At 51.3% G+C, this 23,449-nt stretch overlaps 3 protein-coding genes across 5 annotated transcripts; 2 read left to right on the top strand and 1 right to left on the bottom strand.

Moving 5' to 3' along the window:
- The first annotated feature begins 949 nt into the window (after nucleotides 1-949).
- Nucleotides 950-11,544, top strand: ECH1 (enoyl-CoA hydratase 1). 2 transcript variants are annotated; one of them, XM_044256562.1, is made up of 10 exons: nucleotides 950-1,123; nucleotides 1,773-1,980; nucleotides 2,125-2,213; nucleotides 9,136-9,260; nucleotides 9,359-9,407; nucleotides 9,590-9,654; nucleotides 10,398-10,468; nucleotides 10,557-10,628; nucleotides 10,906-11,056; nucleotides 11,239-11,544. In XM_044256562.1, exons 1-10 carry the CDS (start codon nucleotides 1,072-1,074, stop codon nucleotides 11,341-11,343), a joined length of 987 nt encoding a protein of 328 aa, XP_044112497.1. In that variant the 5' UTR covers nucleotides 950-1,071; the 3' UTR covers nucleotides 11,344-11,544. The 2 variants fall into 2 exon arrangements, with proteins under 2 accessions (XP_044112497.1, XP_044112498.1); XM_044256563.1 differs by lacking the exon at nucleotides 950-1,123 and adding an exon at nucleotides 1,162-1,266.
- A 1,344-nt stretch (nucleotides 11,545-12,888) lies between these two features.
- On the top strand, nucleotides 12,889-21,740 carry LGALS4 (galectin 4). 2 transcript variants are annotated; one of them, XM_044260471.1, is made up of 9 exons: nucleotides 12,889-12,933; nucleotides 13,219-13,307; nucleotides 15,215-15,419; nucleotides 18,496-18,630; nucleotides 20,426-20,476; nucleotides 20,631-20,660; nucleotides 20,946-21,034; nucleotides 21,177-21,342; nucleotides 21,430-21,740. In XM_044260471.1, the coding sequence occupies exons 1-9, from the start codon at nucleotides 12,889-12,891 to the stop codon at nucleotides 21,574-21,576; spliced, it is 957 nt and encodes a 318-aa protein (XP_044116406.1). In that variant the 3' UTR covers nucleotides 21,577-21,740. The 2 variants fall into 2 exon arrangements, with proteins under 2 accessions (XP_044116406.1, XP_044116405.1); XM_044260470.1 differs by lacking the exon at nucleotides 20,426-20,476 and adding an exon at nucleotides 20,272-20,298.
- A 1,212-nt stretch (nucleotides 21,741-22,952) lies between these two features.
- LOC122913835 (mitochondrial import inner membrane translocase subunit TIM14) lies at nucleotides 22,953-23,449 on the bottom strand. The gene has a single exon (XM_044260468.1). It carries the CDS (start codon nucleotides 23,324-23,326, stop codon nucleotides 22,976-22,978), a length of 351 nt encoding a protein of 116 aa, XP_044116403.1. The 5' UTR covers nucleotides 23,327-23,449; the 3' UTR covers nucleotides 22,953-22,975.

Below are 23,449 nucleotides of genomic sequence, written 5' to 3'. Positions count from 1 at the left end.
GCTTCAGAGCTTCCCATTATATGGATAAGTAAAAATACCTCTCTGTCGGTGTAAGTCACTGGGTCTTTTCCAAAAGAGCTTACCGTCTATGACACAAGAAGGCAAGGTATTTCTTAGAATCCCATTCGCCTGGAGGCCTCTGTTCACCTTGGTGCACTTCTCCTGAAAGAGCATGCTTAAGCAATCTTATGGCACTTTCAATGCTCTTGCGTTAATGGGCTTTTTCCAACATAGTTTTATTTTTTAAAGAAATTATTTTAGGGCGCCTGGGTGGCTCAGTGGGTTAAGCCGCTGCCTTGGGCTCAGGTCATGATCTCAGGGTCCTGGGATCGAGTCCCGCATTAGGCTCCCTGCTCAGCGGGGAGCCTGCTTCCTCCTCTCTCTCTCTGCCTGCCTCTCTGCCTACTTGTGATCTCTCTCTGTCAAATAAATAAATAAAATCTTTTAAAAAAAAAAAAAAAAGAAATTATTTTAAGAACGTGAACTTCAGAGCCACAGAAATCTCTTCTTCAGCACTCCTGAAGCCCAGATAACCTTGAGCTAATGACTTTCCCTCCCCCAAGCTCCAGTTTCCTCTGGGCAAAATAAAAAATAGTACGACCTCTTGGTGGTGTGAGAATTCAAACAGATTACACAGAGAGCGCGCAATGTTGGCTCCTCTATATTTTCATTGTCTTACTGGGGTAAACTCAGTACCGGAAAATGTTTTTCTTTTCCGTTAACAAGGTATAAGTGCATGTGACAAAATTGCAAGGTTGCAGTAATTCTGCCATTATATCTTTGAGCATTTCAGCTGTCTCCAATTTTTCCACCATTATAAAACAGCGCTGTGACGAAATGTCCCGCAGCAAAAATGGGCCACGTTCCTACTGGGGCAAAAGGCACATTGCTAACCGCGGTCTGCGGACCAGGAAGGGTATTTCCGGTTACCCTTAGTAAAGATGGCGGAAAGACGGGCGTCACCGCTATCAAGCTGCGGCGTCCGTGCCCTCGCCAAACATGGTGGCGTCGTGCCCGCCCCTTTGGCTTCTTCCTGTCTCTTGGGTTAGTCCACCTAGCTACTAGTTTGCGATGGCAGCAGCCGTGGTGGTGTCTCGCAGTCTGCGGAGCCTGCTGATACGACGTGAGTCACCTCGACCTCTGGAAGTCCATTGCTCTGTAGTGCTGTCATAGCCACCTTAGGATGGGGAGGCCTGTCCCGGGACCCGGTCTGACCACCTTAACACTAGGGTGCATATGCTCCCAACCAAAGAACTCCCTAATTCTGTAAGCCTGTGTCTTTTATTTTATTTTTTAAAGATTTTACTTATTTATTTGTCAGAGAGAGAGGGAGAGAGTGCGAGCACAGGCAGACAGAGAGGCAGGCAGAGGGAGAGGGAGAAGCAGGCTCCCTGCCGAGCAAGGAGCCCGATGTGGGACTCGATCCCAGGACGCTGGGATCATGACCTGAGCCGAAGGCAGCTGCTTAACCAACTGAACCACCCAGGCGTCCCTGTAAGCCTGTGTCTTACATTTGGGTTGCTGACAGCTTAGTGTTCCCAATGTGGGGTCAGTCCCATGATCAAGGGTCTGAAGGAGTCATCACACTGAGGCCACTGATAAGTGCACTCATAATCTGAAAGCTTGTATCCCCACTAACCTAAGGTTTCTTAGGGACCTGCGTTCCCTAGTCTAACATCAGTGAGGGGAAATGTGTGTGCCTTCAGCTCTTGGAAGCACTGTGACCCCCTACCTGGGGTCATGAACAGCTCTTCTTTCCTTTGTCTCCCCAGGAGTGATGGCTCCCACCCACCCAGGTCTCAGCCTTAGCCTTCGCCCCATGAGCTCCATTGCTCAAGATGTGGCCTCCACAGCAGCCCCTAGAGACGCGCCAGACCACAACTATGAGTCCCTTCGGGTGACAGCTGCTCAGAAACACATCCTGCATGTGCAGCTAAACCGGCCTGAGAAGAGGAATGCCATGAACAAAGCCTTCTGGAGGTAGGGCCTGCAGATCACGGAGGTCTGCCTGCAGGAGGAGGCAGGGGCTGAGAGAATGGGTAGGGGTGGAGTGTGGGGAGCAGGTGACACGAGGGCAGGGGATACCCTTCCAAGACACAGCCTTTCTCTTCTTGTCCCTCCCAGAGAGATGGTGGAGTGCTTCAACAAGATAGCACAAGACCCCGACTGTCGGGCTGTGGTGATCTCTGGTGCAGGAAAATTGTTCACTGCAGGTACTGGGTACTCTCCACCCCCGCCTCTACTAGTCTCCCCTGCTTCTGGAAATAGAGCAATGCTTCTTAACTAGGGTTTCAACCAGTTTCTAACTTCCATTTTTATCTTTTTTTTTTAATTTTTTTATTTTTAATTTAAAACATTCAAGTACCAAAGTGAGTCCAACAGAACATTACAGGATGATGGACTTTGAAGTCTGATCCATAGCCTTGGCCAAGGCCCTTAACTTCTCAGTCTGTTTTTTTTATTTTTTTGGTGGTTTTTTTTTTTTTTAAAGATTTTATTTATTTATTTGACAGACAGAGATCACAAGTAGACAGAGAGGCAGGCAGAGAGAGAGAGGGAAGCAGACTCCCTGCCGAGCAGAGAGCCCGATGCGGGACTCGAGATTTTATTTATTTGTTTGAGATAGAGAAGGCACAGAGGGAGAGAAAGAAACAGCCTCTCCAGTGAACAGAGAGCCCGAAGTGGGGCTCCATCATGACCCGCTTAACTGGCTGAGCCATCCAGGCGCCCCTGTTTTGTTTTGTTTTTAAATGTTACTAAAGTGGGGCGCCTGGGTGGCTCAGTGGGTTAAAGCCTCTGCCTTCGGCTCAGGTCATGATCTCAGGGTCCTGGAATTGAGCCCCGCATTGGGCTCTCTGCTCAGCGGGGAGACTGCTTTCCCCTTTCTCTCTACATGGCTCTCTGCCTACTTGTGATCTCTGTCTGTCAAATAAATAAAATTTTTTAAAAAATAAATAAATAAGGGCGCCTGGGTGGCTTAGTGGTTGAGGCCTCTGCCTTCAGCTCAGGTCGTGATCTCAGGGTCCTGGGATCGAGCCCCGCATCGGGCTCTCTGCTCAGTGGGGAGCCTGCTTCCCCTTCTCTCTCTCTCTGCCTCTCTGCCTACTTGTGATCTCTCTCTCTGTCAAATAAGTAAATAAAATCTTAAAAATAAATAAATAAAATGTCACTAAAGTGTACTAAAATAACGTGCTTTCATATAATTACTCAACACGCACAAACTGATTTCCAAGTACATGTCTGTTTGAACTTTTAATTGTCCCACAGGTCTGTTCTTCAGACTGGATCATTTCCATTGACCACGTTCACAGAATCCTTTGTCATCTCTATGCTGCTGGGAAGCCCATCTAGCGATTTTGAAAATTTTAGATACTGTAGTTTTTGTTTCTCAAATTTCCATTTGGTTCTTTTTTTGTATTTGCCATTTCTCTTCTGAAGTTCCATGGCTTGTTACTTCTCTTTGCATATTTCTCTTTGCATCATTGTTCTAACCACCGCTTTAAAACTTTTGCCTCCTGATTCCAACATCTGGGTCACCTTGGGGTCAGTCTCCGTGCATTATCTTTTCTCTTGAAAGACTGAGCCTCATTCTTCTATTTGTTTGCATTTGGAATAAATTTGGACTGTATCCCAGTTATTAGGATATGGAAAGATGCTGTGGAAACTCTGGGTCCTATGCTGTACCTCCAAAGAATGTTGAGTTTCCTGTTTTAGCAGCTTACTTGAAATCAGTTTTTTTTAAAGATTTTATTTATTTATTGGACAAACAGAGATCACAAGCAGGCAGAGAGGCAGGCAGAGAGAGGAGGTTGAGGGGAAGCAGGCTCCTTGCTGAGCAGAGAGCCCGACGTGGGGCTTGATCCCAGGACCCTGGGATCATGACCCGACCCAAAGGCAGAGGCTCAACCCACTACCACCCATACGCCACTCGAATCAGTTTTTTTTTTTTTTTTAAGATTTTATTTACTTATTTGACAGAGAGAGAGATCACAAGTAGGCAGAGAGGCAGACAGAGAGAGAAGGGGAAGCAGGCTCCCCACTGAGCAGAGAGCCCGATGCGGGGCTCGATCCCAGGACCCTGAGATCACGACCTGAGCTGAAGGCAGAGGCCTCAACCACTAAGCCACCCAGGCGCCCTATCGAATCAGTTTTCAAATCTCTTGCTGGGCTGCATGCATGGTTCATGGGTTAACAAGATACTTGGGCAGAGGTTGTCCACAGAATTTGGGGCTTCTCCTCTCTGGCTCTCTCTTTTCTGGAATTTTCCCCTCACTTTCCAGCAGTAACGGTCACCCTGGACTCTCCTTTCTGGTTCTTCAAACACAACTTCCAGCCTCCTCTCAATCTAGAAATTTTAAAAACAGCCAACTCACGGGACGCTTGGGTGGCACCGTCCATTAAAGATCTGACTCTTGGTTTCAGCTCTGGTAGTGATCTCAGGGTCATAAGATTGAGTCCCATGCTGGGGCTCCAAGGTCAGTACAGAGTCTGCTTGAGATTTCTTTCTGCCTCTCTCTTTGCCCCTTGAGCTCATGTCCTTTCTCCAACCACCCCCCAAGATAAATAAATGAATCTTTTTTTCTTAAGATTTTCTTCATTTATTTGAAAGAGAGAGTGAGCAAGAGAGAGCACCAGCTGGCGGAGAGCCAGAGGGAGAGGACTCAGTGGTGACTGAGGCAGCCCCAGGCCCTGGCGTCATGGAGGTTGCGAGCCCAGTGGGGAAGACACACAGTAAACAATCTGTTTCTGGTTGTTTCCCCTGTTAACTTCTTTACGTGTCCCATATTTACTTTCTTTCTTTTTTTTTTTTTTTTAAAGATTTTATTTATTTATTTGACAGAGAGAGAGATCACAAGCAGGCGGAGAGTCAGGCAGAGAGAGAGAGAGAGAAGCAGGCTCCCGCCAAGCAAAGAGCCCGATGCGGGGCTCGATCCCAGCCGACCCGATCATGACCCGAGCCGAAGGCAGCGGCTTAATCCACTGAGCCACCCAGGCGCCCCTTTACTTTCTTTTTTTAAAGATTTTATTTATTTATTTCACAGACAGAGATCACAAGTACGCAGAGAGGCAGGCAGAGAGGCGGGGGGGGGTGGGCGAAGCAGGCTCCCCGCTGAGCAAAGAGCCTGATGTGGGGCTCGATCCCAGGACCCTGGGATCATGACCTGAGCCAAAGGCAGAGGCTTTAACCCACTTAGCCTTCCATGTTTACTTTCTCCCCCCTCTCCATTCTCCTTTTGTTGATTTTGTTCCTTTGTGCCAGAAACACTCCAATGCTAGCCCCTTTCTGAGTGCCAGTGACCTAGAAAACGGGGCCCTGGTTCTCGGCCCTCGTCCTCATGGCACTTATGCCTGAGAAGCGAAAGATGGGGTTACAATGGTGGTGGTGCCAGGCCTGCGGCCCTCACCTTTCTAGCTCCCAGCTGACCATAGCTGTCTGGTTCCGTTTCGAGCAGCAAGGCTCTCAAGGCCAGAAAGAAGAAACCCAATGTAATTAGTAGTTCCAACGATAGAACGGAACCATTAATTAAGGAAAAAAAAAAAAGAGGGAAGTAGCCCACAGTTATTTAATATCTGCAGTGTCTGGACATGGTTCACATATTAATTAATTCTCCCCGGAGCCCTTCCAGACAAGTGCAATTATCATCCCCTATTTTATGTGTGAAGAAACTTGCCTGGTTCTCACAGATGGGAAATGGCAGAGCTGAGATTTTTTTTTTTTTTTTTTTTTGGTGAGAGAGAGAGAGAGAGAGAATGCTTGTGAGAACAGAAGCGGGACAGAGGGAGTGAGAGAGAATCTCAAGCAGACTCCCCACTGAGCACAGAGCCCAGTGTGGGGCTTGATCTCACTACCCTGAGATCATGACCTGAGCTGAAATCAAGAGTCAGATGCTTAACCGACTGAGCCCTCCAAGTGCCCCTGAAACGTGTAGGACTTTTGTTGATGTAGCTGTTATTATTTAGAATAGTGACTAATAGGACTAGGATTATGAATGAGATCTGGAGCATTTAGAGGTTCCCAGGGGAGCCAGATGGGGGACTTTTTTTTCTTTCTTTATTTGAGAGAGATGGAGAGAAAGTGCACAAGCATGGGGAGCGGCAGGCAGAGGGCGAAGCAGACTCCCTGCTGAGCAAGGAGCCCCACGTGGGGCTTGATCCCAGGACCCTGAGATCATGACTTGAGCGGAACGAAAGCAGAGAGAGGCTTAACTGATGAAGCCACCCAAGTGCCCTGAAGTGAGCAGTTCTTACCTGGAGAGAGGACACCTAGGACCACAGTCTGGTCCCTTATCTCAAGGGGTTGCAAAAACCGGGTGTGTGCAGGGATGGGTAGGGTTGGTAAACCGGAAAAGCCAGTGAAAGGAGGTGTTGCAAGGTGCCTCGCTAGGTTCTGGGAGCCCCACCACCATCGTGGGTTCCACTGAGTCACACAGGCTTCACAAACATGCTGTGGAAGCTGGCAGATGCTGGTGGGCTGATCCGGGTGGTTCTGGCCTCTGTTGAAATGGGGCGCATAGCAACAGTAACTGTGACGCCAGGACATGACAGGCATGGAGAGAAGGGCCTCTGGGGCTCTGTCTCCTCTAGTCCTTGCATTTCCATTGGCTCTCGGGAGGGTTTTGCCCTCATTTTCTGGAGAAGAAACTCAAGGCCCAGAGGATGAAGTGGCCTGGCCAAGGTTACACAGTGGAGTCCTGTCTTACTGATATTTACTTCATGGAAATTCAACTCTACCCTGATCAAGAATTCCTCAGGTCTCTCATACTTAAACAAGCTGTGGAGGCCGGGGAGCCCCAGAGGACTGGGGTGTGGCCACACATGGGAATGGTTTTTCAGGTTTGCCAGATAGCATTGTTCAGAGGCAAAAGGATAAGAATGATTAACCCCAGAAGGAAGAAAATGGTGGATGATTCTGCTCAGAACCCTCTCATAGCAAGCTCTCCCTCAGAGTAAAAGCCAAAGACCACCCCCTGGAACATGAGGCCCCACACAGTCTGCCTGGTCATCTAGGTCCCCGCCTCCTCCGTGTTCAGACCAGGGGCATTCCTACCACAGGGCCTTTGCACTGGCTCTTCCTGACATTTGGAACTCTGATCCCAGATATCCCTATAGCTACCTCCCTCTCCTTCAGATCTTTTCTCAAAACTCACTTTTTCAGGTGTGCCTGAGTGGCTCAGTCAGTTAAGCATCCAACTCTCAGATTTGGCTCAGGTCATGATCTCAGGGTTGTGAGATGGGGGCCCCCTCAATCAGGCACCATGCTAAGTATGGAGCCTGCTTAAGATTCTCTCCCTCTCCCTCTGCCCCTCCACCTCTCCCATCCCACCCACCCCTACTCATGCACACACTCTCTCTTTTAAAAAAGTCACTTTTTCAGGGAGATGGCCCCTGACTACCCCACTTATTATTATTTTTTTAAAGATTGATTTATTTTAGAGAGAGAGCAAGGGGGAGGGGCAGAGGGAGAAATAGTCCCAAGCAGATTCCATGCTCAGCACCCAGCCCAGCGCAGGGTGGTATCATAAGACCCTGAGATCTTGACCTGAGCCAAAACCATGAGTCAGTCCCTCAACCTGAGCCCCCCAAATGCCCTCCTGACCACCCCATTTAATACCGCAACAGCCATCGCTACACCTACACACCCCAACACACTCCACTCCCTGCTGTAATTTTCTTCCAGCACTTGTCATCACCAGACAAACACTAGGCTGTTTAGGCACTGGGGATGCAGTAGTGGACAGAGAGACAGAACTCCACTCCAATGATTATGAATCAGATCTGGAGCATTTAGAGGTATGGAGAGAGAGCACATGTTAAGAGATATTTAGAGCACATAGAGGTATTTTTAGAGAGAGCTCACATTCTAGAGGGGGAGACAGGCACTAAATGAGTTAAGCACACAATTAAATGATAAGGAGAGGGCAGTGACCAAGATAAGACACAGAGGGAGGTAGAAGGTGATGGGACTACTCCTTAGCCATGGTAGCCTGAGTGGGCCTCCCCAAGGAGGTGACCTTTGAGCTGTGTCCTGATGGATTCAGTCTTCTTTTTTTATTTTTTTAAGATTTTATTTATTTATTTGACAGAGAGAGAAATATTTATTTATTTATTTATTTGACAAGCAGGTGGGGAGGGGGAGAGGGAAAAGCAGACTCCCCACTGAGCAGGGAGCCTGATGCGGGGCTTGAACCGAGGACCCTGAGATCATGACCTGAGCTGAAGGCAGACGCTTAACCGACTGAGCCCCCCAGGTGTCTCTGGAGTCAGTCTTCTGACCACCACTCGGGGAGGGACTGTTCTAGGCAGAGAGCTGCAGGTAGAAAAACAAAACCCTGGGAAGGTACTGTGTGGTTGTGTTGGCACAGCAGTTGGAGGCCTGTGTGCCCAAAGCGACAGGCTGGGAATGGTGTTCATGAGGGCTGGTAAGGTTTTGGCACACATCTTGTATCCTCTTCCAAGTGAGTGAGATGGGAGGGAAGAGAAGGAGGCCCTGACGTGCTCACCAGTTTGTTTGGCTGCGTATGGGGACCAGTCAGGGCAGGGCTGGGAGCAGGGAGACCAGGGGAAACTGTTTCAGCCACAGTACAGATTCCTGGAGAATGATTCCTGGAGGAAAGGTTACATTTGAGATCGTCTTGCAGTTGGAGCCCACAGAAATTGCTCCATCTCCAGTCGTCCTGACGAAATGTTACCACCATGGACTCATGCCCAGACACTTGTCTCCTCTGCCGCCGGGTGTGATGGTGAAAAGCATGACCTCTGGAGCCAGTGCATGGTTCTGGGCTTAAAGTCCCAGTGCCAATGCTCCCAAGCCGGTGTGACCTTGTTGAGCAAATAACTTAAGCGTCACATGCCTCAGTTTACTCCCAGTAAAATGGAGATAGTAATAGGACCCACCTCATAGGCCTATTGGGAGGATAAAGTGAGTAATGACCCTATAAATGTTAGCTTTTGTTTATTTCATACCCCATATGCTATCCCTTGTGAGATCCTGCTGTGAGTACCTTTCTCCACTGTGGTGGTTTGGGGGTTTGAATCTGCTAAGTCTGAGTTCTGACCTCTAGTTGGGGCCATGGGGGCGGCAGGGGAAGGGGGTGCCTGGGAGGCTATGTGAACCTCCTCATGCCTGCTCACCAGGTATCGACCTTATGGACATGGCTTCGGAAATCCTGCAGCCCCAAGGAGATGATGCAGCCCGCACCAGCTGGTACCTCCGTAGCCTCATCAGCAAATACCAAGAGACCTTCAGTGTCATCGAGAAGGTTCTCTGGGGGATTGTTGGGGCACACACACACACCCTGAACCCTGTCCATCCTTCTTGGACCAGCTCTGACCCCACCCTTCCTGCCCCCTCTTGCAGTGCCCGAAGCCCGTGATCGCCGCCATCCATGGGGCCTGCATTGGTGCAGGTGAGTCTGAGCAACCCACCACCCTTCCGGGCACCTGGTGTAGCTGGGCGCTTGTTGGCTGGCAGGGACCTCCAGCCTCAGATCAGCTGCTAGTTAAACCCTGCCCAGAGGCACAACCCCATCATCTGGGAGGAGGGGCTGGTCCTTGTGGTTGGTCAATGCCCCTGACCTCCCCCTTGCAGGTGTGGATCTCATCACTGCTTGTGACATCCGGTACTGTGCCCAGGATGCTTTCTTCCAGGTGAAGGTGAGCCCTCCTCCTGCGCTCCTTCCTCAAATCCTGCTTAGAGGTGGGCGATGTGTGGCAGGCGGGGGGGGGGGCGCGGGGGGGAGTAGAGCTGCAAAAGAACAGGTTAAGGGGGTGAGGGTGAGAAGCAAGGGCCTTGTGGAAGAGTTAGTCAGAATTGAGCCTTAAAAAGTAACATTTTGGGAGTGCCTGTGGAGGGCTCAGTTGGTTAAGCATCCAACTTGATTTTGGCTCCATGCATCAGGCTCCACATTCAGTGCGGGGGGAGTCTGCTTGGGATTCTCCCTCTCCCCTTGCCATTCCCTCTACTCTCTCTCTCTCTCAAATAAATAAATACATCTTAAAAAAAAAAAAAAACACTTTGGCCATGAAGGAAGGGAAGGGGAGGCCGTGCAGTCCACATGGGGTTTGGACTGAGTAAGTTGAGGTTGCTGCTGGGATCAGTGATGGGGAGGACCCAGGGCAGGATGGAGCCTGTAGAGGCAGGGGGGGTCAGACAGGGAGGGCTGGAGGGCTTCCCTCAGGAGATGTGACTGACGTCAAGGAGTTGGGAAGGCAGAGGAATTGGGAGGTGGGCTGTGTTCTGGGCTGAAGGATGACAACAAAATGGGGTGTTTGGGAGGCAGTCTCTGAGGTGGGAGTGGGGTCGCTGCAGGAGATGCTGGATTTCATTGGCACTGAGGTTGCATGGCCGGAGGCAGTATTGGGCACAAACTGAATCCTGACATCATGGCTCCCCCCAGGAGGTGGACATAGGTTTGGCGGCTGACGTGGGAACGCTGCAGAGACTGCCCAAAGTCATCGGAAACCAGAGGTGGGTGGAGGAGCCAGGGAGGGGACTGCAGCGCATCTCCTGGATCCAGGATGACTGCAGTCCCCTGACCTGCCCTGCCCTCTTGCAGCCTAGTCAACGAGCTGGCCTTCACTTGCCGCAAGATGATGGCTGATGAGGCCCTGGGCAGTGGGCTGGTCAGGTAGGAGACGCGGCCTGTGCTGTTCAGAGTTCAGGGGTAACCTGGGCTGGGCTTTTTGGGTCCCAGTGTACCCTCATGGGATTACATGGGCGCTGACTCTATCTGGGTGGTCAACTCTTCAAGCTGCAGTCCAGTGCCCTGCTCTGATTGGTTAATTTCTGTGGGCGGTTTTCTGCTTTCTGCTGTGATTGGCCACTTACTCATGGGGGGTGGTGAGACTCCTTGGCAGACGGCCACCTCCCCTCTCTCCCCCACGACGGATTCCCTTCATCCGCAGCCGGGTGTTCCCAGACGAGGTGCAGATGCTTGATGCGGCCTTCACCCTGGCGGCCGAGATTTCCACCAAGAGCCCCGTGGCGGTACAGAGCACCAAGATCAACCTGGTCTACTCCCGCAACCATTCGGTGGCCGAGGGCCTCAATTACGCGGTAAGGCTTTGCGCCCAGCCAATCACAGCCCTTCTCTGGTCCCAGAGCGACCAGTCAGGGCCCAGCAACCCTCTGCAGGCCTTGTCCTCTGACTGGTGCGCTGCTTTCTCTTCCCTGTTTTTCATTGGCCCAGTCCCAACCTTTCCCTGCCCCTGCCATTGCTCTCCATTCTCTTCGTCCAGGCCACCTGGAATATGAGCATGCTGCAAACCCAGGACATCGTTAAGTCTGTCCAGGCTGCACTGGAGAAGCAGGAACTGAAGAACGTCACCTTCTCCAAGCTCTGAGAGCCACCGAGGCCTAGGGTCTGGCTGCCTCCCACCTGATGCCCATTTCCTCATCCCCAGAGAAGGAGAGTTAGTAAAGATGGTCGCCTAGTGCCTTCTCCCTTGATCTCCCAGTTTCTAACCTAACTCTGATTTCCTTATGCCAGGGCCTTATCTTCACCCGAACAATAAAGCAACTTAACAATAAAGCAGCTTAACGAACCCGGTGTCTTCATTGAAAAGAGCAGAGGCAGAAAGATGCTGCCACGTCCCGGGGCGGGGCGGGGGGGTGGGGTTGGCGCCCAGGACCGCAGCTGCGCAGAAGGTTGGGGATGGAGATTTGACCAATGAGCACGGGAGCCGTGCAGGTGACACCGATTCAGCGCCTGCGGTGGACGGGCCAGGGCCTATAAAAAGTCTGGCAGCTGCCTCTTGGCCGGAAGACTCCAGATGTTCTCCCTCCCTGCTTCAGGCGTGAGGGGCGGTGTTCACCCTGCCTGGCACCCACTCACTGCACAGCCTGGTGGGAGCTGACGCCCAAGTCTGGCTAGAGTTCCGCTGCTACCCAGTCTTGGGCCAACTGCCTCATTTCTTTTTCTTTTCTAAGTAGACTCCAGGCTCAAGGTGGGGCTTGAACTCACCACCCTGAGATTAAGGGCTTACGTGCTCTACCAGCTGAGCCAGCCAGGCACCCCTGCCTCTTTAAACTTCAGGTTTTCATGTCCATATATAATCCGAACCTCCTGGGCTTATGTTTGGAATGAATGCAAGAGGCCAAGGATTAATTTAGTGCCTTCTGTATGCCAAGTCCTGTTCTGCGCATTTATTATCTTAGTGATTCCTTTCCAGGCTTCTATGACGTTGATACTACTAGAATCCCCATTTTTCAGAAGGGCAAAAGGGGAAATTGAGGCTAAGGTACTGAGCCAAGACGAAACAGTCAGGAGGCGGTTGAGGCAAGATTTGAACCCAGAACCTCTGACTCCAGAAATTATGACCTAAACCACTATACCTACAATCTACTGTACATGAACTGGGCATGTAGTGGGCATGCAATAAGTGTAGGCCCTTTCCCAGTTCCTAGGGCTGTCCAGAGCACCCGTCCCTCCCCGCTTTCGCTTCCTTCCTTTGCCCATCTGTCGTGGGCCACTCCTGCAGCCTTGCCCTGCCCAGCCCTCCTGGTCGTACCCTCCCTCTGTTAACAAAGGCCTGGGCAGGATTTTATGAGCTCTGATAAGGCCCTGGCAGGGCCAAAGTTCACTAGCACTTCCCTTTGCAGAAAGACCTAAAGTGTAGCCCCCTCCCCCAAGCCGCCCCCACCTCCCAGCCTAGCTGAGAGGATCTGGGTTCTAGCTGGTGGCCAGGGAGGCTAGCAACAGAAAGGACACAAGCGGCTGCCGTAGAAAAAGATGTGAGCCTCGGATGCCCAGAAGAGGAACCCATGGGCCCTGCCCTGCCAGCCACTCCCTTTCCCTCAGGTATAAGAGCCACCCACCACCTGCCATCTGCCAACATTGCCCGCTGCTGCATCTCTTCCGGGACGAGCCACCAGCCCAGCCTCTCAAGATGGCCTATGTCCCTGCACCTGGCTACCAGCCCACTTACAATCCGGTAAGATGGTGACCCAGGACCCAGCCATGGGTCCCAGCATAGCTCCACCCTGAACCTCACACACCAATTTACTCTCACCCTGATCCTGAGAAGGTCTGACTTAGCCAATACTCACCCTGAAGCCTGATTTGCTCCCAACCTGACCCTCGGGCTATTTATGTGCATCCCTGACTCCTGGCCGTCTTCATCTTCACGCTTACCCTTCACCCCGGCGTCTTCTCCCTCGATAGTAAGAGTTGGGGGCTTCTCAATGAGGGAGAAAGGCTCACCAGTCCCTTTTCACAGACTCTGCCCTACAACAAGCCCATCCCGGGCGGTCTCAGAGTGGGAATGTCTGTGTACATCCAAGGAGTGGCCGGCGAGCACATGAAGAGGTAAGGCGTTCCCTCCACTCCAGATAAGGCAGGGAGCAGGGGGCCACAAAGAGGGGCTCCCATCCCTAATGCAAGAGGCCTTCGTCCCTTCCTCCACCCTACTGGGGACGGCAGCTCTGGGCCACTGTACCTAGTGGCCGAAGACCAGCCTGAGCCTGGGACATCCAGGGCTTGGTGACCAGGAGCAGGGGAGCCTGGGGGCTGGGGGTGTGAGGAGAAGGGCGGTCAGGGAGATCACCACCAGAAGTGGCCCAAGAGTTGGGATGTCAGATTGGAAATGATGGGTGTGATAGCACGAATTCAGATCAGAGCTCAGAGCCAGAGAGTTGTGAGACTGTGCAATTGCGTGAGTGGGAAAACCTCTCTGTGCTTTCTTTTCCCATATGTAAGATGGCACTATTTCAGGGACTCAATGTGTAAAACATGTAGAATGGAAAGTAAGCATTAAAATTAAGTCTTAGCAGGAAAAAAAAAAATTAAGTCTTAGCAAATTTTTTTTATGGCCTTAAGGTGGTGATGACAATTGAACTGACCTCAAGGCACTGTTGGGGGTTTTTGTTTTGTTTTTTCCTTTCTTTCTTTCTTTTTTTTTTTTTTTTTAAAGATTTTATTTATTTATTTGAGAGAGAAAGATAGTGAGAGAGAGCACAAGCAGCGGGGTGGGGCAGTGGGAGAGGGAGAAGCAGACTCCCTGCGGAACAGGGAGCCTGATTCAGGGCCCAATCCCAGAACCCCAGAATCACGATCTGAGCCACAGGCGTACACTTAACGGACTGAGCCACCCAGTCTTCCTCTGACACTGCCATTTCTTTATTCATTGTTTTTTTGCTTACTTAGGGCCCACTATGTGCCCAGCCCCTGGGGACAGAGCAGTCACCAGGGCAAAGCTCTCTGCCCACATGGAGTTGACAACCTAGTAAAGAGGAGAGATGAAAGATAAAAATCAAATAGACAGGGTCCGGTGGTGCTAAGTGCTATGGAGACAAATAAATAGGGCAAGGAGATGGGGAATGGATACAGGGGAGGTAGGGGTGTAGCACTGTCCCTTTAAATAGGGTAGACCGGGGGTGCCTGGGTGGCTCAGTGGGTTGAGCCTCTGCCTTTGGCTCTGGTCAGGGTCCTGGGATGGAGCCCCGCATCTGGCTTTCTGCTCAGCGGGGAGCCTGCATCCCACGGCCCCCCACCACCCCTGCTCTCTCTGCCTGCCTCTCTGCCTACTAGTGATCTCTGTCAAATAAATAATAAATAAAATCTTTTTTAAATAAATAAATAAGGTAGACGGGGAAAGCCTCTCTGGGAAGCAAACACTTCAGCAAAGACCCAGGGGAGGGGAGGGGAACGAATCTGGGAATAGAAGGCTGGTAGCAAGAACAGCCAGTGCAAAGGCCCTGAGGCAGGTATATATTTGCCCAGTTAGAATAACTTCAGGGTTGCTGGCCTGAGGGGAGGCATGGGTGGTGCTCAGATTTGACTGTTCCTTAGGTCCCTCTGGCTACAAGTGGGGAGTGGCCTGTGGGGCAGGGTGGCAGCAGAGTGACCTGACCAGATACCTTTAGGGTTCCTAGGACCGCGTCTGGCCCTTGGTGAATAGGGAAATGCAGGAGTCCCAGTTGCCAAGTTGGGAGAGGCTGGGGGGCAGTGGCCTGATAAGGAAAGGGAGAGAGGGAAAGTGTTGCAGAAGAAATATGCCTCCCGGAATTCAGGAGCACAGCCCACCCCCTCCTCTCTTGCATCAACAGGGCCTAAGTGTGTTGCTCCTATTTTCCTGGTCCTCCCACCCCCGCTCCCGCCCAGTTCAGAGACCTGTTCAGGGACCTTGGAACACCACAGATCAGAGAGGGCTTCCGGAGGAGGGCCCCATGTGCAGGCAGATGGGGCCAGGGGCATAGCCCTTCCTGTCCCGCCAGGTTCTCCGTGAACTTCGTGGCAGGGCCACACGCGGGAGCAGACATTGCCTTGCACTTCAATCCCCGCTTTGATGGCTGGGACAAGGTGGTCTTCAACTCACAGCAGGGCGGCAAGTGGGGCAGCGAGGAGAAGAAAAGGAGCATGCCCTTCCGCAAGGGCGCGGCCTTCGAGCTGGTGTTCATGGTCCTGGCGGAGCACTACAAGGTCCGAGCTTGGGGTCGGGGGCTCCCCTCCTCCCTTCTCCCTCCTTTTCTTCCATCTGCCCCTCCTCCTCCTCCTGCCACCCCTCCCTGCCTCTCTCAGGCTCCCTTCTCCCCCCCCCCCTTCTTCCCTTTCCTCACCACCTTTCCTAACTCACTTTTTTCTTTTTCTTCTTTCCTGCCTATTAAAACATTTTTCTCCTTTAAAAAAATTATTTTTCCTCTTGTTTCTCATTCCTTTTCTTCCACGGCAGACAGCCTTCTAATGTTTCATGTGTCTCACCTTGTTCCTCCGTGATTTGCAAAATGTGTATTTTTGCTGTCTTTTAAAAAGAGTTTATTTATTTGAGAGAGAGAGCGAGAGCCGTGTGAGCTGCAGGGAGGGGCAGAGGGAGAAGCAGGATCCTCGCTGAGCAAGGAGCCAGATGCCGGACTGAAACCCATGACCCTGGGATCCTGACCTTAGTCAGTCACCCAGGTGCCCCTGTTTTTGCTATTTTTTTCTTTTCTTTTAATTTTATTTTATTTATTTGACACAGAGAGAGAATGGGAGGAGGAACAGAGGGAGAAGCAGACGCCCTGCCGAGCAAGGAGCCCCATAAGGGACTCCATCCTACCACCCCCGGGTTCATGATCTGAGCCCAAGGCTGATGCTTAATGGACTGAGCCACCCAGGCGTCCCCATTTTTGCAATTTCTTCTGGCAAACTCTGAACACAAACAGAAGGAAGCGAGGGGACAGCCACCCCCTGATCTCCTTGGCCAGCTCCGGTGGTCATGAACTCCCTGTCCCTCTGCTGTCATCCTGCCTCACATTTCCCCTCTCAGAGGATTTAAGAGCAAATCCCAGATATCATATCAGGTTATTGATAAATCTCTCGCTTTTCAGGAGCACCGTCATGATGTCATTACCACACAGAAAACACTGAGCATTCTTGGGACGTCTGGCTCAGTGGGTTACATCTCTGCCTTTGGCTCAGGTCATGATCTGAGGGTCCTGGGATCAAGCCTGGCATTGGGCTCTCTGCTTAGCGGGGAGCCTGCTTCCCCCTCTGCCTCTCTGCCTACTTCTGATCTCTCTCTCTCTCTGTGTCAAATAAGTAAATAAATAAAAAATCTTTAAAACACTGAGCGTTCTTCCTCAGCATCCCCATATCCAGTCAGCAGTCCGGTCATCTCATAAATACTTTAATATTGATTGCTTTCTACACTGGGAATCTGGCTGCAGATAAGGCTCAACGTTGTGATCGATTACTGTTCTGCAAGCACTTTTTAAAAAAAAAAGATTTTAGGGGCGCCTGAGTGGCTCAGTGGGTTAAAGCCTCTGCCTTCGGCTCAGGTCATGATCCCAGGTCATGGGATCGAGCCCCACATCGGGCTCTCTGCTCAGCCGGGAGCCTGCTTCCTCCTCTCTCTCTGCCTGCCTCTCTGCCTATGTGATCTGTCTGTCAAATAAATATATAAAATCTTTAAAAAAAAAAAAAGATTTTATTGGGGCGCCTGGGTGGCTCAGTGGGTTAAGCCGCTGCCTTCGGCTCAGGTCATGATCTCAGGGTCCTGGGATCGAGTCCCGCATCGGGCTCTCTGCTCAGCAGGGAGCCTGCTTCCATCTCTCTATCTCTCTGCCTGCCTCTCCATCTACTTGTGATCTCTCTCTCTATCAAATAAATAAATAAAATCTTTTAAAAAAAAAGATTTTATTTATTTGACAGAGAGATCACAAGTGGGCAGAGAGGCAGACAGAGAGAGAGGGGGAAGCAGGCTTCCCACTGAGCAGAGAGCCGGATGCGGGGCTCAATCCCAGGACCCTGAGACCATGACCTGAGCCGAAGCCAGAGGCTTAACCCACTGAGCCACCCAGGCACCCCTGCAAGCATTTTTTTAATGTGTGATTGAAGTGTGACCAGGGTACAGAAGAGCATGGGCCATGTGTACCCAGCTCGCTGGTTCTTTGTACAGAGAACGCACCCCTGGAACCAGCATCTCAGTCTAGAAACAAGAGCCTTCCAGCCCCAGAAGCCCTTTCCTGTCCCTTCCAGTCCCCTTGTCCCCAGGGTTGGCCTTTATCCTGGCTTTTTCCTGCTTGAATCTGTTTCTGTGTCTTTATTATTATTATTATTAATTTTATTTTACTTTCTGAAGTAGGCTCCACACCCAGCGTGGAGTCCAGATGGGGCTTGAACAACTCTGAGATTGAGACGTGAGCTGAGAGGTGTCTGGGTGGCTCAGTTGGTTAAGCGTCCGCCTTTAGCTCAGATCGTAATCCCAGCATCTTGGGATCAAGCCCCACATGCACTCCCTGCTCAGCAGGGAGTCTGCTTCTCCCTCTCCTCTGCCCTTGCCCATGCTTTCTCTCACTCCCTTCCTCTCTCTCTCTTTCTAAATAAAATCTTAAAAAAAACAAAAAAAAGATATGATTAGGCAAGGCTCTAAAGAGGATTTCCAGGGGTGCCTGGGTGGCTCAGTGGGTTGAGTCTCTGCCTTCGGCTCAGGTCATGGTCTCAGGGTCCTGGGATTGAGCCCTTCGTAGGGCTCTCTGCTCAGCTGGGAGTCCGCTTCCCCCCGACCCTGCCTGCCTCTCTACCTACTTGAGAGCTCTCTCCGTCGAATAAATAAATAAATCTTTTAAAAAATAAAATAAAATAAAGAGGATTTCCAGAACACCTTCGACATGCCTGCCTGGGTTTTAATGTTCCCAACAATCCCAGAGCTGGCCTCCATGTTACAGGTGGGGAAACAGAGGCCCAGGGAGGTGAAGTGACTTCCCTGAGGTCACACAGCCCACATGTCAGAGCTAGACTCAGCTCAAACTCATTTGGTGCCAAAACCAGGACTCCGACTTGATCCTCTCCCAACCGCTACCCTGACTAAATTTTCTGTTCCTTCCGTCCGCCCATCTGTGAGCTGACTTTTGACCCTGGCTTGGCCTCTCACCTGTGGACTCCAGGATTCCCGACTCTGTGGCTCCCCAGGTCCCTTCCAAGACCAAAGTGCAAGTGAAAATGATCGCTGTTCCCAACCTCCTGTGTCTGCCTTGCCAAAGCCATGGCTGCTGACTCTGACCTTACCCCTGCCCTCCAGGTGGTGGTAAATGGAAATCCCTTCTACCAGTTTGGGCACCGGCTCCCTCTACAGATGGTCACGCACCTGCAGGTGGACGGGGACCTGGAGCTTCAATCCATCAACTTCATTGGTGGCAACCCGCCCCCAGGCCAGGTGCGTGATGGCTCCCTCTCTTACGCACACGCTTCCTTCCTTAATCCAGTCCCACGTTCCTCTGTGTCCAGAACTCCTGCTCTGTGCTGGCCCCTTTGCTGGCTGGGCCACAGACTGCAAAGGCGCCCTACTCCATCCACTGGAAAGACTATTCACCAGATGGCCTCAGCTGCACGTGGTTAGGGCTGGGGCAGTGGGCGGATGGAGGCGGGGGATCGGTCTGGGGACAGACTGAAGGTTTGAAAGACTGCGAGGGAAGGGCTTCCTGGAGGAGGAGGAAGCACGGAAGCTGAGTCACAAAGCCAAGATAAGGGACAAAAGCCGCAGGAACTGCCTGCCGGCAAGTTCACAAGCAGCTGCCTAACAGGGCTAGTCATGGAGAATCTCACTTCCAGTCGCAGTGAGCTGCTGGTCCACACCCGCGGGAAGAGCCTTCCAGAGAAAGGCACACAACAGCAACTGCTGTCGAGGCTTGGGACCAGCCCACACTCCCCTGGAAATGACCAAGAGCAGAAACACATCCGGCCACCTAGAAACCCCACTCCCAGGGCCACTGTGAACAAAAGGCCACCAAAACAGCCACAGAGCCCTCAGAGAAGCCCAAACTCCAGACTCCCACCATGGCCTTCAGCTTGGGGGTGCTGCACTCCCTGACCTGTAAGGCTCCCCAACCTCCACGCTCCGATGATCCTCAGGCCCACTGGACAGATGTGGGAACTGAGGCACAGACAACTTCAATAACTGGCTACAGTCACGGAGCTGGGAAGTGACAGAGCCACGGATTAAATGCAGGCTGGGATGGGGGGAGGTTCTGTGCCAGGGGGCCTGGGGGGGGTCCTTCTGCCCCCTGACGAGTGTACGACGAAAATGTCTTCACCCGTGAGGTGGCCATGGGCCTGCGGGTGTTCATTTTTCTGTCACCCCTCATCCACACATTTGAACAAGAAAAACGACAATAAGACTATTTGGGAAGTCCCTTTGGAATCGCTGACTTAAAATGGAAGCCAAGGCAGAAAGGAGTTCATTGAAAAGAGGAGGGAACAGAGAGAACAAGTGGATATATGTTATTGGGGGGGGTGGTTTCTGGCCCACACCTGTCATGATGGTCTCACCATCGTGAGACCAAGAGAGAGACAGAGACAGGGAGAGGCAGAGAAACAGAAACAGAGACACACGCAGACTGAGAGAGCCTGAGGCGGACCTGGGAGAAGCAGGACTCCTCACCGCCCCATCGCTGGGCACCGAGAATGAAGGGCAAATCCTGCCCAGGGGTGAGGTGAGCGGGGGGTATCAGTGGTGTGGGCTGGGAAGACGTTCTGAGGAGCCTAAGCTTAGTGGAAGCTTCCAGGCTGAGGCGGATGAGGGCTCCTGGGCAGGACGAAGCGGGATAAGGGAGGCAAATAGAATTTACCAGGTCTGCCCTAAAGGGCCAAAGTGAGTGTCCCTTTTCACTGGAGTTCCCTAAGCACAGCAAGTTCCTCTCCATTCATAAGCCACCTGGTGCTCCTCTTTGACCACAGAGTTCCCTCGGAGGGGGGTGGTGGGGCTGCCCTGGGCAGACATCCTTGACACCCTTCTGGCTCCAGTCAGGGGTCTCCCTCATAGCCAGCCTCCCTTCACACATTGCCTCTGTGTCCACAGATACCCATGGGAACTCCAGCGTACCCAGTAAGTACCTGCTGATGGGCAGTGGGTTTCTCCTCTTGGTGGGGGTTTGGTGACGTGAGGAGGTCTTGGGGCAGCTGAAGGACCCCCAGTCCCCTTCACCATTCTTGCCTTCCATCTGTCTGTGTAGGGTCCTGGATATACCCACCAACAGCCAAGTCAGCTGCCTATAAGTGGGAAGGTTGTGGGGCCATTTGCAGGGGGGGGGGTGGAGAGAAGTAGAGGGGTGTCAGTCATACCCATCCAGTACCCAGAGACATGCCTGCATGTAGTCAGTGGGCCGTAAATATTTGTGGAACATCATAGAATAATCTCTCCCCTTCCTCACTTCACAGACCATGGAAGGACCGCCAATCTTCAACCCGGTAAAGTGTCCTGTGGGAGTTTCGGCCTCTGTGGTGGGCAGTTTGTGGGCAAGCAGGTGGTGGGTAGGGGGCCCTGATCCCTGGTGGCCCCGAGAGCATGGGAAATCGAGTGGACAGAGGGTGTTGGGTTGGGAGGTAGGGAGAGGGCGGAGTTGGTGGCCAGAGTGGAGAGGGGATGGGGGCTGGGGACACTTCCTGGGAGTGGGCACGCCTCTCTGTAAATCTGTCCCTGCCTGGCTTCTGGTGATCTGAGAGATGATAGGACCTCATGGTCTCCTCCCACAGCCTGTGCCATTTAGGAAGAACTTGCAAGGAGGGCTTACAGCCCGAAGAACCATCATAATCAAGGGTTCCATATCCCCCATGGGCAAGAGGTATACAATCTAGACTGTGGTGGGAATCCTCAGTCCCCTTCCTCCCTCAGACCCAGGAGTCGGGACCACGGTCCCCTTCTCTCTCGGAGAACCAGGCACTGGCCCCCATCTGACTCCTGTCTCCTTCCCTCTCTGCCTTCAGCTTTGTCATCAACTTCATGGTGGGATCCTCAGGGGACCTGGCTCTGCACATTAACCCTCGCCTGACTGAGGGTCTCGTGGTTCGGAACAGCTATCTGAATGGTTCCTGGGGTTCCGAGGACAAGAAGATCTCCTTCAACCCCTTTGGTCCTGGGCAATTCTTTGATGTGAGTCTGGGGTCCCCTTCCTACCACCCCCCTTCCCTCCAAAGCTTCTGCCCTGGCCCCAGCCTCAAGCCTGCCTTCTCCTTGCAGCTGTCCATCCGCTGTGGCCTGGATCGTTTCAAGGTTTATGCCAACGGCCAGCACCTCTTCGACTTTTCCCATCGCCTTTTAGCCTTCCAGAATGTGGACGTGCTGGAGATCAAGGGTGACATCACCTTGTCCTATGTCCAAGTCTGATCTATTCCCCGGGGCCATAACCCCTGGGAACACAGACGAAAAGATCCCACAGGACTCCCTTCTAAGCCCCTAATAAAATGCCTGTGGGTGTCTCATGAGTGTCCATGACTCCATTCACCTCCCTCACTGTTCCTTGCTTCCTTGATTCAATCATACACCGTCAGTTCATCCATCTCAACATCCATCAGTCTTTCCAAACATCCATCCGTCTAACCATCCAACCAGGGGCACCTGGACAGCTTGGTTGGTGGAGCATGCAACCCTTGATCTCATGGTTCTGAATTTGAGCCCCACATTGGGTATAGAGATTACTTAAATTTTTTTTTAATCTACAATATAAAAAATTGTTAAAAAACGAACATTCGTGGGCGCCTGGGTGGCTCAGTGGGTTAAAGCCTCTGCTTTCAGCTCAAAACATGATCCCAGGGTCCTGGGATCAAAACCACATCGGGCTCTTTGCTTGGCAGGGAGCCTGCTTCCCCTCCTCTCTCTCTACCTGCCTCTCTGCCTACTTGTGATATCTGTCTGTCAAATAAATAAATAAATAATCTTAAAAATAAATAAATAAATGAATATGAATAAAATAAATAAAAATTAAATAAATAAATAAATAAATAAAGTTGACTTGAAGATGTATATTGCAATTCCTAGAATGACTACTTAAAAAACGAACATTCGTGGGCGCCTGGGTGGCTCAGTGGGTTAAAGCCTCTGCCTTCAGCTCAAAACATGATCTCAGGGTCCTGGGATGGAGTTCCGCATCGGACTCTCTGCTCTGCAGGGAGCCTGCTTCCCTCTCTCTCTCTGCCTGCCTCTCCATCTACTTGTGATTTCTCTCTGTCAAATAAATAAATAAAATCTTTAAAAAAAAAAAAAAAACAGCTTTCAGGGGCACCTGGGTGGCTCAGTGGGTTGGGGCCTCTGCCTTCGGCTCAGGTCATGATCCCAGGATCCTGGGATCAAGCCCCACATCGGTCTCTCTGCTCAGCAGGGAGCCTGCTTCCTCCTCTCTCTCTGCCTGCCTCTCTGCCTGATTGTAATCTCTGTCTGTCAAATAAATAAATAAAATCTTTAAAAAAGAAACAGCTTTCAAAAAATGCTGCTAAAAAAAATTAGTAGAGGAATTTGAACAATTCGTTAAAATTGTTTAGCACAAAAGGTGGTGGTGAAGTGCGCCTGGGTGGCTCAGTTGGTTAAGCAACTGCCTTCGGCTCAGGTCACGGTCCCGGAGTCCCGGAATCGAGTCCTGCATCGGGCTCCCAGCTCCATGGGGAGTCTGCTTCTCCCTCTGACCTTCTTTTTTTTTTTTTTTTTTTGTAGCTTTGAGGCATTTTATTATAAAAAGCTAACACTCATATACATAAACTAACAAGAACTTAAAATTCATCACAGATTTACTTCATTTTTTAGCTTGACCTTCTAGTAAGTCTTTAGCTTCATTGATTTTGGCTGCTATATAAGGAGATCCTCCCTTGTCTGGGTGATTTAAAAGCATAATTCGTCGATGAGCATCTCTTATTTTTCCTTTATTGGCAGTAGGACTTATGCCTAGTATTAATGCTGCTTCTCGTTTTGTCATTTTGGGTTCAAACCCACCTCTATAATAGCCACCACTGAAGGCAGATTTTGGTAGACTCTGAAAAACTTGTTTTACTTGAGGCTCCATATGTTTCATGGCTTGCAAAACGTAACGGCCTGCAAATCCTGCAGCAGCAATGGTCAGTCCAACTGCTACCACTGTACTTGCCATGGCTCTGGCTTGGCTCCCCGGCCTCCACCGAGAGTGCGGTTCATCCCAGCCCCAAGGCCGCGGCCACCAATTCCCACTCCTCCAACAGACAGCAACGCGGCCACCTCCCTCTAACCTTCTTGC

Source organism: Neovison vison, chromosome 7 (genome assembly GCF_020171115.1).
Source record: "Neovison vison isolate M4711 chromosome 7, ASM_NN_V1, whole genome shotgun sequence".
Taxonomy (NCBI): Eukaryota; Metazoa; Chordata; class Mammalia; order Carnivora; family Mustelidae; genus Neogale; species Neogale vison.
The sequence above is the reverse complement of the archived record's forward strand: the minus strand, read 5'-3'. Positions and strand labels throughout refer to the sequence as shown.

What these genes read in the sequence shown, in the direction of transcription:
- ECH1 (XM_044256562.1), top strand. Translation starts at nt 1,072, where the DNA reads ATGGCAGCAGCCGTGGTGGTGTCTCGCAGTCTGCGGAGCCTGCTGATA. An exon ending in ATGAACAAAGCCTTCTGGAG is followed by an intron (nt 1,981 to 2,124) that starts GTAGGGCCTGCA and finishes TGTCCCTCCCAG; the next exon opens with AGAGATGGTGGAGTGCTTCA. An exon ending in ATGCTTTCTTCCAGGTGAAG is followed by an intron (nt 9,655 to 10,397) that starts GTGAGCCCTCCT and finishes GGCTCCCCCCAG; the next exon opens with GAGGTGGACATAGGTTTGGC.
- LGALS4 (XM_044260471.1), top strand. Translation starts at nt 12,889, where the DNA reads ATGGCCTATGTCCCTGCACCTGGCTACCAGCCCACTTACAATCCG. An exon ending in ATATCCCCCATGGGCAAGAG is followed by an intron (nt 21,035 to 21,176) that starts GTATACAATCTA and finishes CTCTGCCTTCAG; the next exon opens with CTTTGTCATCAACTTCATGG. An exon ending in GTCCTGGGCAATTCTTTGAT is followed by an intron (nt 21,343 to 21,429) that starts GTGAGTCTGGGG and finishes TTCTCCTTGCAG; the next exon opens with CTGTCCATCCGCTGTGGCCT.
- LOC122913835 (XM_044260468.1), bottom strand. Translation starts at nt 23,326, where the DNA reads ATGGCAAGTACAGTGGTAGCAGTTGGACTGACCATTGCTGCTGCAGGA.